Consider the following 13559-nt stretch of genomic DNA (forward strand, 5'->3'; position numbering starts at 1 on the left):
ACAGCACAACAAAAGTGTCTGTATGGCTGTAAAATACTTTGTAACATCCTGATGTCATGAAAAGTGCCATGGAAATGCAAAGTCTTTCTTTCCCTTAGGGACTGGATTTTGGACACCTTTATTGTATCGGATGAGCAAATGTTATATTAGCAGGGAGGAGCGAGAAAATAAAAAAGATTAGAACAATGCAATAAACAAAGCGGCTTCCAGAAGATCAATTTATTCGAATAAAAAAAATCACTTGTTACAGGATAAAAACATGGTAGAAAAGCGCAGGTAGCCAAATTGTACTAATTCACATCACATTTATTACAAAAATTATAATAAATATTTGAAAAAATATTTCAGACAAGATCAGTTAACATTCTTTATTTCTTGTGCTCATTACTAAAAAAAAAATACTTGTTTAATCTTGTATCTAACTCACTCACATTTCAGGATGATTCTCAGAAAGGGGTAGGTTCATATTTACCGAGATACAAACTAACTAATAAAACAAGAGTTTCCACTCTTAAAAGCACTGAGTAGCAGCTTTGCCCGAAGAGGCTGGATTTCAATTAAACTTTACAAAATAAAAGCAATGCCCTGTCTTTTACACAGTAGCTTGGGTTCCAAACAAAAGAAACACTATCAACTTTAGAAACAGAGCCATGAAGTTGCAGCCATTCCGCTATGTGGGGAAGGCTCAATGGACCAACTTGTCTTTTCCTGCCCATCAATTTTCTACGTTCAGGTAAAAACTGTGTCTGCTTCTTTAAGAGAAGCCCACACTCGACAGTAGTGATTTCTTCACTACACATTAGGAGCACTGTTAACTGTGATAGAATTTAAAGCAACAGTCAATGCTGCGAATGAGCAGTGAATTGTCCAATCTGCCAGCAGTATCTGGAATGCATGGAATAAAATAAATAGTGCTCCATTCACAATATGTGCACCAGGCTTTTACCCTCATGAATATAACACTCCATTATCGGGGTGTTCTGGTGTGTGGTTCATTTAACAATAAACAGTGCAAAACTGAAATGAAAGGCCATTAAATCACCTTCTAGCAATCTAGAAGGGACTTTGTTGATCTGATGTTATCCAATGGCTGTAGAACCTGCTGTAATTTTGTCCATTCTGCTTTACAATAATTTTAACGTCGGGACACTTAACTGAGAAATGCTTTGAAAAGCATCATCTCAAAGATAACCAGTCAGTCTATGCCATTCCCTGATTTGGTGGTTTCAGTAATGCAGAAGTTGTTGCAAACTAATATTAATCCTTGAAATCTCAGGAGTGTAAGAGCTGAGTCCCTTTAATAGACTCCGCAGGCATAATGGTGGGCCAGGTGGAAGGTACTGCACTGACATATGAACCGGGTAATTGGTATAAAATGTAGCTGACAATGATATCGTACACACTAAGAAAATACAATATAAAACTGTTGAGCATACAGGATGGTAATAGAAAGTGTGCAATTGGTTACATCAAATTAAAACAGGCACCACTTTTGATTTGTGCCTCTGAACATCCATACATAAACTCCAAGACATTTGAAAGCAGACACAAATATTCATTCGTAAAAGAAACTAGTCTTTACAAAAGACAATTTTCTCAACAGACCTGTGCAATAGTCAGAGGTGTTCCTCTTCAGTGTTGTAAGTTATATTTAAAAAAAACACATGATGGTCAAAAAATGGCAAACGTTTCTCAGGCAACCTGTTAGTCGTTTGGTCTGCATTGCGGTTAAGTGACCTGAACAAATTACGTACTTTTAAACACTATTGGAATAACGTGTTGATTAAAACTTAATTTACCTTATACAGTCAGGAAAAGTAGGATTGGCAAAACCCTGGAGGAGCTCATGAAAAGCAATCCAGGAAGGGAAGCAAGATACATGTGGATACCCTAACCTCTACAACATGGTTCAAACTACCTAACCACTCGAGATTGAGGTTTTGGCTACATTATTGGCATGCTCTTAATGAAGTATTACAAACTAACAATTGGAAATGGGAACAAAGTGGTTATTTTACAGGATGAATAATTCAGGAATTGGAGTTCAAATCCCATTATGACTGCTGTGGATTTTAAATTCTGTTAATTAAATAAATCTTGAATAAAAATCTAGCGTTAGTAATTGTGACCATGTAACTTCTGTAATTTCACTAACCTCCTATAAGGAAGGAAATTTGTTGTCCTTATCCGGTCTGGCCTTCGTGTGACTCCAGACCCACAGCAATGATGGCAGCTCGGCACCACTTTCTCAAGGGCAATTAGAAATGAGCAACAGAGCTGCGCAACTGTGCAGCATGTTCCTGCGCACAATTCGGTCCCTTGAAGCCACCACGCATGCGCAGCTATGCGAATCACGCAGTTATGTTCTGGGGCTGCAAAACGTTGGAGAGATTCTGGGCGGGAGTGTTCACGGCACTAACAAGGATAGTGGGGGAGGAGGTTGAGCGGGACCCTTTGGTGCTGATATTTGGGATATCGGAGAAGCTGGAGCTGATGGAGGGGAGGAAGGCCGATGTTGTGGCCTTCGTCTCTCTGATTACCCGGCGACATATTCTATTGGGGTGGCGGACAGCAACGCCACGGGGGGCTTATATGTAATTCTTCAGCTGGAAAAGATCAAATATGAGTTAAGGGGTTCAGCGGAGGGTTTCGAGGCAAAGTGGGGGATGTTCGTGACTGGTTTGAGGAGTTGTTCGTTGCGGAGGGTGAGGTGGGGTGGCCGGGGAGGGAGGTGGTGTGAAAAAGGGTAAAAATGTGTACAAACTGTATAGTTGTGTGCTGGGAATTTTTTTCCCTGAATTGTTTATGTGTTGTAACTTTTCAGATACGTTTGGAATAAAATACATTTTTAAAAAATGCATGCGTAGCCATGCAGTAATATTTAACAGGTCTGTGCACTTAAACATGAATTGGCTGTGCACAAAAAAACAAAATCAGAGGGTAGGTTGAAAGGTAATAAGTTTGACTTTGCCCACGTTAAAAGGAAAGATCGCAGCAGGTAATAAAATGTATGTCACCTGTTTGAGATCTGATAGAGTGACAAAGCCCAGTTGAAGTGAAGTTCTCTACAGAAGTAAGTCTATAATAAACCGCTGCTAACTGTGTTAAAGCTTGATGCTGACAAACTTCCAGGCTCGCAAGCAGAAACAAGAAGGGCATTTGCCTAAGAAGCAATGAGTTTAGACTTCTGAACGTGCTTGAGAGACATAGGCTCTGAATGAAAAGAGCCCGTGCCTTCAAAATGAAAAAAAAATCAGAAAATGCACACATATTTACTTTGTACAGTGATCTCTAATATTATAAAATCTGGAGCCAGAAATGGGGCTGGTATAAATTGCTTGCTTGTGAACTTGCTTAAATCTGTCTGGATTTATCCAATCTACACAGAAGTGGTTTGATTTTTATGACATCCAAATGTCGATTTTGATTTAACTCAGATTATCAAGGAGCTCATTCACATCAGAACTAATTTCATATCCACTAGTGGTCCTTGGATGAGTTAACTCAAATTCAGTTAAAGAGCACTAAATGATGCCAAACCAAATTGGATTCAGTACATTCAGACTCTGTTGATATAATGTTGATTCTCGATTGCAGAAGGTAGGTATCCATTGCTGGACTTATCAATTCTTACATACTGTATCCAATAAATCAGAAACTCCAAAATATTGACAAGAGATCATCTGCACACCAATCCCTTCTGATATACACACTGGTCTGTGTGGGCTACATTTAATCTAATAACCTTCAATCCTAATAATGCTAATTATAAAATTAAATACTTAATTGAAAATAGACTAGTCATCAAAAATAGACGATCTGCTTTGCTCTGTGGCCGGAATGTATTATTTTGAATACAGTGAAAGATCCTGAGGTCATTAGCTAACCAGACCATTGCAGAGTTGTGTAACATGGCCAACCACCTAACATAGTGTGTAGGACCTTTTTCATATATATAAAAAAACATGTAAGTGCTAAGATATAAGTTACACAATTGTGTCAGTGCATGTTTGTTTCGAAAGATCGCTCCAATAGGAGGAATCATGAAAAGTTAGTACCACAGAGTTCCTCTTCAGAATATTTACATGGCACTTGAGGTAAAAAGACTTTCAAATTCTATGATTTGAAACAGCAACTTTTTTGGTCAACCTTAAAGCATGTACTAGATACTAAAATCTCTTGTGGCCCACTTGAGGCTATTGGTACCGCAGAGTGCATTAGGATAACCAGTTTGCTCAATAGGAGCTTAGATATTTCCCTCTTGGTTTCATTTATTGTAACCACCCAAACACTCATGGAAGATGTTACCTGTGAAGTTCAATCAAAACTTAATTGGGTCAAAAATAATTCATTTTGGTACGCCTGTAAGAATACTGAGTGAGCTCTATGCACTGCCTGTATGTCCTCATGGCGTAGGTTGTGTACAACTAGCTTTGACGTTGAAGCAATGCAAATCCTGTCACATGCCCTCAAGCTATGAAGAGGGCAGAACTAACGACCAGCTACATTTTACAAACTGTACTTTAATTCCAGGACAATGCAAGCAAATGGCACAAATTAAACTATCGATTTGGAGAAATAACCCATCGTGACGAGACTCGGGAGTTATGTCTTCACAATGTCACTTGTTGAAAGCCCACATTTTCTCTAGGTACATAACAACCAAGCACCTACCATGTCTGTGAACTCCGAGTACTATTTAACAGTGTGCTTGTCAGTGAGTTTGCAATGCGATTGTTGCACATCGACAGAGGATGTTACCATGTTCACTACTTTGTTTTGCCCTTTGAAATGTGGTGACGTAATGTCCTAGGAACCATGAATCATTTGCTTATGAGCCTGCTACTTCTGAGATTAGCTTTCGACAAGTACCACAGAGTCACAAGGAGAAAGTAAATCAGCACAGAAATAATTCACACAGTAGCTCGTCGAACACACAAAGTGCTGCGGCAACAAATTAATGTATGTTGTCTGTATTGTCCAGTGTTTTCAATGAATGTATGTGATGCCCTTAAGGTAAATTACAAGAGTATTTAAATGATTCAGGAATATCTCAAAACAAAACACCACACTCTGGAGTCAGTGGGTTAATAATTGGTGGCATTCTTGGATGGCTTTGGCCTTGTAGAGATCCGATGAGAGTGCCCTCACCATTTTCTTTGTGGTCTTTTTTATGTTCCTTGCTGCGTCGATGGCCTGGTCCAGGGAGCAACTGAGGTCTGACAGCTAAGGGGGGGAAAAAAAACCACAAAAGACACATATTTTCTACAAGATCTATTTTCATTTTTTTCCACTCCAAAGTCGCAACAGGTGAGTATCAACAAATTTACCCTTTCAGATCTGGGCTTCTACTCTTAAAGGGTCTAAGTAGCCAACTAAATTGCTTGGGTGAAACCACAGGCCCAGGTATTGGCTCTGCACCTGGAGTCATTCAGTAAACAAGATCAGCGATCACGATAAATATATGTCAGCAACTGAGAGAACTAGACACCAATCTATGAGCCAAGAGGCTTTATTGTAAACAAAGTAATTGCTTGGAATAACGGGGGGCGATTTTCCGACCCTGTTCGCTGCGGATGCCAATCCCGTTATGGACACTGACTTTCGTGAGAGGGCCATAACAGGATTTGCACTGGAGAGATCTCACTTTGAGATTTTTCCTACGCCTCCTGCCAGCCACATTTCCATGAATTTGAATCGATTTAAATATTCAATAATGGCTTTACGCCGTTGCTTCTGGGTTCACATGCCAGCGGGAATCACTACAGAAAAAGCAAAGACCAGTCGTGATCACCATGCCGGGGGCTCGGAGGTGAGTATAGCCCTCGTGTGGTAAGGGACATGTTTAGGCTGACACAGCCCCCTGACATCCTGGCACTGTCAACCAGATTGGCACTGCGAGTTGGAGGGGCTTGGGTTAGGTCCAGGGGGTAGCGTCTCAAAGGTACTCAATTAGGTGGGTTCCTGTTACGATGTGTGTGGGGGGGATGTTGTGCCTGCATGGAGGGGGGAGGGAGGCGGGCGGGGGAGATCAGGGCCTTCAACCTCACTTTCAGACCGGGGGACCTTTTGAAAATGGCACCCCAATGACCGAATCCTAGCTTTGCTGGCAGGTTGAGGCCACACCATCCCTCCTGAAAACCCTCTGACTGGAAACCAGTGTGTTTCACCACAGCCAGATTTTCTCACCAGATCAGCTGACGCTATGTCAAAAAAAATGCAGGGGGCTTGTTTTTGCTGTCATTCTTGAGGGGAGGGGCCTAAAGACTCCAGCAAGCCCAGCTCCACAAGAGATCAGGGCACTGTTTTTAAAGGGCTTCCCGGTCTCAAAGTTAAGACACAGACCTTCCTTGACCCTCTACACTGACATCTGGACCCTCACCCCTCCCATCCCCCCTGACGCCAGATGTCCCCCCTTATTCACCATCGGCGGTGATGTGTTGGGTGTTCTGGATCACATGCAGGTCACCAACACTTGAAATAGTGCAACACTATTTTATTGAATTATTAACTGTTTAAACTTACTTAGACTGTGGGTTAATACGATACTAGCTTTAACTAAAGACCTTTGCCTTGTCCTAACCAGTCGATGCACTCAGCGCATGATGAATGTCTGTGTTGCAGGCTGTGAGCTCTGTCCTCCTAGCTAGCTGCTACGCGAATGAGCGGGAACTCTGATGCCCCCTGTCTTTATAGTGCGTGTGCTCTCAGTGGTGATTGGCTGCGGTGTTGTGTGTGTTGATTGGTCCTACTGTGTGTCCATCAGTGTGTGTCTGCACCATGATATACTGGTGTATATCATGACATCCCCCCTTTTATAAAGAATGTACCTGCGTGGCAATAAATAGTGTATGGTGAATGTTCCTGACTATGTGTGCAAAATATTTACAGGACTATGTACATAAAAACTAAGCTATTTACATGGGAAGGTGCCTGGTGCAGAAAAACAGTGTGTCACAAGAATAACGAGATGAACACTATATACAAACCACTTGAACGATTAAACGGAAGAACAGAACAAATCAGAAAGTCCATAAGTCCACAAAGTTCACAAATTAAGTCTCTGAGCTGGGCAACGAATTCTAGTTGACCATCAGGGTGGCATACCACTCATCGTCTGGATCGATGCTGTATACCGACAGCGGCTGGTGTCTTTGCTTCGGGGACAGCCTGTTTTTCGTTACGACACCAACTCGAAAAGGCGCCTTCGGGTCATCGGTGTCACTGCTGTGTGGGAGATCCGCATCGGTGACCGTGGGTTGAATTGCCCGAACATTCCTGCGAGGCTGGCTGCAGCGATATGAGTTGGCAGGCTGAGCTGCTCGACAGCAGGCAGCATAGTGGCCAAGTCTTCCACATCGTAGACATTGTCGAGATTCTGCGGGGTATTGCCGCTTTAAATGGGCGGAGCCACAGTTGCCGCACGTCGTGACGTCAGCACGTTCGCTGCGCCACTGCGCATGCGCGTTGCGGTCGTGTGTGGTGCGCGCCTGCGCATTACATTCCTCAACATCGCCGTCCCCTCGTTTGGCGCGTACAAGCGCGGGCGTCCGCAAAAAGCACACAAAATGGCTGCCCTCATCCAGGCTGAGGCCCTGGAGGTGCTCAATCACTTGGACCGTTCCGCCTCGTGGGGACCTTGCCGCGCCGTTTCAGCCGCTTGTATGTGGGAATACCGTCTCGTGCCGTTTTCATGTAAGACACAGGTCTCGATGGCGGTCGCTAGGGTGAGTTGCTTTACTTTGAGGAGCTGCTGATGTAGGGGGTCCAATTGAACACTGAAAACGATTTGGTCGCATATCATGGAGTCGGAGGTGGGCCCGTAGCTGCAAGATTGCGCAAGGATGCGGAGGTGCGTAAGAAAGGATTGGAAAGGTTCATCATCACCCTGCAAATGCTGCTGGAACACATAGCGTTCGAAACTTTCATTCACCTCTACGCTGCAGTGAGTGTCAAACTTGAGGAGGACCGTCTTGAACTTCGTCTTATCTTCATCATCTGCAAAGGTGAGAAAGTTGAAAATGTGGATGGCATGGTCCCCGGCCGTGGAGAGGAGAAGAGCAATCTTTCTGGTGTCCGAGGCGCCCTCCCTGTCCGTGGCTTTGAGGAAGAGCTGGAAGTGCTGTTTGAAAATCTTCCAGTTGGCCCCGAGGTTGCCGGCGATGCGGAACGGTGGCGGCGGGCTGATGTTGTCCATGTCGCAGGGTGACGGAATGCTGGCGGAAGGCAGATCACTTGCAGGTAGGTCTAAGAAGTGCTAGTATCCCACCACCCCTGGTACCATGATGTGTTGGGTGTTCTGGATCACATACAGGTCACCAACACTTGAAATAGTGCAACACTATTTTATTGAATCATTAACTGTTTAAACTTACTTAGACCGTGGGTTACTACGATACTAGTTTTAACTAAAGACCTTTGCCTTGTCCTAACCAGTCGATGCACTCAGTACATGGTGAATGTCAGTTTTGCAGGCTGTGAGCTCTGTCCTCCTAGCTAACTGCAACTCGAATGAGCGGGAATTGTGATGCCCCCTGTCTTTATAGTGCGTGTGCTCTCACTGGTGATTGGCTGCGGTGTTGTGTGTGTTGATTGGTCCCACTGTGTGTCCATCAGTGTGTGCCTGCACCATGATATACTGGTGTATATCATGACAGTCGGCAACTCCATTCCCCACCTCCCCACCACTATTTATCATCACCGGCAATCCCCCCACTAATGTCTCCCCTCCCCTGGCCCCGTCCCTTGGCACTGTCAAGTTGGCATTGCCAGGGTGCCTTGATACTGCCCTGCCTTGTCCCTGACCACTTGAAGGCTACATTGGCCTTCAAGCCCCCAATGTGATCCTCTCGACTGCTGGAGGGCAGTATGATTCCCAGCAGTGTGACATCGAGCAAGCGTGGAGGAACCATCTGACATGGCCAGAAGGTACAACCCACTTAACTGTATTCAGATTGATGGTAATCAAGTTCATGCCTGATGGGGGGGGGATTCCGAGATCCCCCCCGGAGCAAATTCCATTATGGCCCTCTCGCGAGAGTTAGCAGTCATAATGGGATTCAGGCACAGCCAAAGATTGTAGGCTTTATCATTATTTTTCAGTGCATTTGCAATGCAGTGTAAGAAATATTGACTATTTGGTTATCAATGCAGTACATCTGAAAATTTCTAATAGATCTCAGCATTATGTCAGGGTTGTATTAGGATCAGCATTAACAGAATGCCTGTCTCCTTGAAGCACAGGTCCTTCACTTGCTGGAGCTGCCTTTGAACCTCACCCGGTTGAATGAGATGAAACATTCCTCTGGTTAGCATCTGGAAAGGGGGCTTTTGACAGCCTTAATGCAGTTGTGCAACAAAGGCAAACAGCACTGCACATTATCTGGTTTGGCATGAATTCTCATTAAATCAACAGTCACAATCTGAGGTGCTGTTGTGAGAAACTGAAAAATGTCTCCTTGGTACAGTAGAGTGCATTCATTGGAAGCTGGAGCAGAAATGAAGGAGCTTTACCCTGCTGGATCGTTGTGAGGCAGAATATTTTTGGGGAAGCGTGTGGCTGAATATCACCTCAGACTGGGTGGTATTTAAAGCAGGGGATGAGGGAGCACTGTCTGGAGAGCTAGGAGGGCACCTATGTTTATGAGAGATTCTAACTGAGAGGCGTTCAGTCACAATCCCACAGATGGTAGCTTCACACCGTTGGCACCTCAGCCAAGCACATACACAAAATGTCTGAACCTGTGGTTCCTCCCGTACTGAGCAGGATTACTATTGCAACAATACTGCCGGAACTTCACGCGGGCGGGATTATCTGGTTTTCTGGCGGCAAGGGAAAATCCCACCCGACATGTCATCAGCAGAGTAAAACTAATCTGTCTCACGGTGGTTTAATTCTAGCTAATGTTCCTCATCAGTGCGTGAAGACCCTCTTACCATCTCTTTGGGGAAGACCTACTATATTAAGTGCCTCTCAGGCACTTAAATGGTCAGCAATGGACCTTCCTCAGGATTAAGGGTCCTAGGGCAGAAATCAGCCCTACATCATCCCCCGAGAGTTTCGTGGGAAACAGGGGCCAGCTGCTGTCCACTGGTCGCAGGTAGCACCACTGTGGCAGTAGTGGCAGCTGCCAGTTATGCACATATGTGAATTGCCGAGGGACCCAGGCCATGGGTGAGTGAGGGTGGAATGACGGCCACAGACCGGGAGCAGGAATGTAAGCAGCAGGAGTGGGTGGGGGCATTGGTTGACTCCCAATGGGCCTCCCCTCCCCAGGAGCCCACAAGCAAACACACTAGTGTTTGCTTTATGGGTTTCCCACATGGCAACTGCCTCATTTACTGCTGGCTGAATACCAGTGGTGGTGGGATGAGGCCCTTAAGTGGACATTAATTGTCCACTTAAGGAGCTCAATTGGCGGTGGCCCAGGAAGGACATATGCAAACCTTCCTGTTCCAGGCTTGATTAAGACAGAGATGTGAAGGCAGGCGGATCCGAACCAGGCACCATCCCGCCTGAATAAATGGCCCCTCACCTCCAAAAGTGCCTCCAAATGTTTTACCCCTCGGTCCCTTTCTTCCTCTTGCTGATCAGACTGAGATTAGAATATACTCACTGTGCCAACAACCCAGTGGACCACCCAGCTGACACACCTGTTGTATTAATAATCCAGGCCAATGGATAAAATAAAACCTGCCTCGCCTATAGATGAGATTTTCCAATGCTCCCAGTGACCCGGAGCTTCTTGGACTCGGGGATTCCTCCCCTGACCATTGAGGCTGGGTCCTAATTCAGGACGGAAGAGAGGGAAATTGCCAATGGGGTTCAGGAGTGTGGAACTGGGCTATTTTGGGCACTGGCAGAGGCGAGAATGGGGGAAAGAGGTAAACTAGGAAAATGTGACCCTGCATTTTCCCCATCTTCCTCGATCTCCATTTCTCCTCTGCCCGGACATGGAGATCCTCCTGGTTCTTGGAAATGTTCACATGACAGCTGCTTTACAGTGACAAGGACCTGAAATAGTAAGGGATAAATTCAATAAATGTACAGGAGGTATATGATTAGGTGTAATGTGATCAGAATGGCACGGGATCAAACCTTCAGGAATGCCTCTAACCAAAGTTGACAACTGTAGCTAGGCACATTTGTGTATGAAAGTTGTGATCATTGAGTTTAGCCACCCGCTGTACATTTTATTCACTGCCTTCTGATCCATTTGATTTCAGTAAAATATATTAAAAACATTACAGACCGAGGAAGCCAGTGGAAGATTCTCCACTTCAGCAGCTAGAATTCCCAACATTAATGACTAGCCTCAATTCATGTTCTAATCTGAGAAAATTTGCAGAATGGTAGAATGCAAAAAATCATCTCACCTCAAATGCTTCAAAGTAGGAAATATCGTCTGTTATTGATGGATTCGAGTGATGGCCTTTTGACCTTCTAGGTGAAGGTTTTGGCGTTGATTCTACCATCTTATATCCAGATGAATAGTAGAAGCGTGATTGCTCTGGCGATGCAAGTGTGCAGGCTGGTGCAGAATAACTAACAAAATAATAAACAAAACAAATCAAAAAACCGAAGAGATGTGTTCAAATGCGTTAAAATAATTAGTCACCGCAAATGTTTTTTTTAAGGTCTTTTTAAAAAACTATTTTCAGCGCTGTCTGTGGGGCAGGTCCTACTGTTGGGTGGGTTTGGAGGATGAGGTGGATATGGGGGAGGGGGGTGGTTTGCAAGTCAGTGCAAGATCCATCACCCATTTTCTTGGATTGAAGGTGATTAACAAGGCAGCATGGGTCTGCAAGCAGGATGTACATTGGAGGCCCATCACTCCAAGGCTTCCAAAGGTGCTGCAGCAGGATATCAGTTGTAGCAGGTGCAGGGGAGAAGCTCAAATCAAAGAGAGCAATCCCAACCCCATACATCCACAGGAAACTTTCACATGAGGCTACAGGCTCCAGTGAGGCCGAGGAAATAGCTTGGATCCAAGGAGAGGCACAAGTCACCAACCACTGTGTCTCCCCCTCAAAGAAAAAGTGTGTGAGGGGGGGGAGGGGGGGTCTTTGGTAGACTGTCTGCTGCTGCCCCAAGATTCCCTGCCTCTCCTGGCGATCTCTGAGAATGGTGGGAGATGGGGAAATCAAAGAGATTCATGGACCCCATACTCCCCCCCCCCCCCTCCCCCCCCCCCCCCCGCCTTTGTTATTTTAAGGTAGAGACATGGCAGTGGGTTTCACTGCTGGGATGGGAGCAAGGAAATCCACTACAGCATTGCATGCGGTGGACTGCAGTGAACGACAATCCAGTCCCATGTAAATCTACATTGCAATGATTCGCATACGCAATTCTGTATGTTAATATGTTAGACCTCTAACCAGGGGGTGGCAAAAGATCTACACCACGTGACACTGTAGCCTCGGAGAGTCTGGGCGAGGAGTCGTCGTGGACAGTCGTTGTGCTATTATCATAAATGTAAGAACTGCAAGGGTTAATGAAATGTCTAGATCAGCCACTAGATGGAGCTACAGTTATAAGTATATAATACATTGATGCTAAGCCTTGTGGGGGGGAGAGAAGTGAAGGAGTTAGCTAGAGACAGACTGAAGTAAACATAGTGTGAGTAAGAGCAGATCATAGTTTATTATAGCGCAGAGATTAGTTGTAGGTGATATGTTAATTATCAACTGTGTATAATTTAGGAGTACGTGTCAAATCCAAATTAGTCATGTTAATAAATTTATAGCTTTGTTCAAGTTAAAGCTATTTGTGGTCTTTGTGAACACTACGCCAACCATCCTGAATTCCGCAACACAAAGAACACCACAGTCGTGTTTTGTATTAGCTCTCGTATTCTAGTTGTTAACGGTTTACAGTTCATTAGTAGTATTAGCATTGTTTTCTTCCCATGTTATCGTAATTTAATATATCTTAACTCGTCACAAATTAGACGTTCTTTGGTGCACTGACTCAATCATCGTAACGCACTAGAACATAGCATCCATGCGCTCATCGCCATAGAAATTATTACAGATAAATTATGACAGGTAACTAAAACAGATGTATGATTTGGCTGCACATTAACAGAAAAAGCAAAAGTAAACCAAAACAAATATCCCAGTCCTAAGATCACTTTTTTTTTAGCATTCTCCATGTTAATTCTGCCAATTTGAAATGTCACTCAGGCCCACAAAAAATGAAGTTTTTTTTCCCCATTGCATTATATACTCACTACACTTGTGGAGAATAAGGCACATAGTGAGGTGGTGGGGTGCAGCTGAGCACAGGAGGAGGTTCAGCGATGCGCACACTGTGCTGCTTCCTGAGTTTCCAGCTCCGTCTTGAGCTTTTGGGTAGCTCCTCTCTAGCAGCTGTCAAAATGAAAGGAAGGGAACTGAGTAAACCATTTGATCGCTCTTGGACACCCTGCGGTAAAGACCATTTCACCAAACTTAGTTTATAGATCATGAGTAAACTCTTGCGGTGTTACAGCGCATCCATTTTAAATCACCACTTAAAGGTTCAACCATGAGCCAAATCATGTTGGTTGATGGTCCGA

At 44.4% G+C, this 13559-nt stretch overlaps 1 protein-coding gene across 7 annotated transcripts in view; it reads right to left on the reverse strand.

Moving 5' to 3' along the window:
- Positions 1–204: 204 nt before the first annotated feature.
- The window catches only part of akna (AT-hook transcription factor), a 271963-nt gene continuing 258608 nt past the window's right edge, over positions 205–13559 (reverse strand). For all 7 annotated transcript variants that reach the window (XM_072488305.1, XM_072488310.1, XM_072488309.1 and 4 more), the window contains 3 exons: positions 13233–13371; positions 11377–11545; positions 205–5226 (listed from right to left, as the gene is read on the reverse strand). In XM_072488305.1, the coding sequence (XP_072344406.1) occupies positions 5080–5226; positions 11377–11545; positions 13233–13371 (455 nt within the window). In that variant the 3' untranslated portion in view covers positions 205–5079. The remainder of the gene's footprint in view (positions 5227–11376; positions 11546–13232; positions 13372–13559) is intronic.

The sequence above is a fragment of the Scyliorhinus torazame genome, chromosome 22 (assembly GCF_047496885.1).
Source record: "Scyliorhinus torazame isolate Kashiwa2021f chromosome 22, sScyTor2.1, whole genome shotgun sequence".
Classification (NCBI taxonomy): domain Eukaryota; kingdom Metazoa; phylum Chordata; class Chondrichthyes; order Carcharhiniformes; family Scyliorhinidae; genus Scyliorhinus; species Scyliorhinus torazame.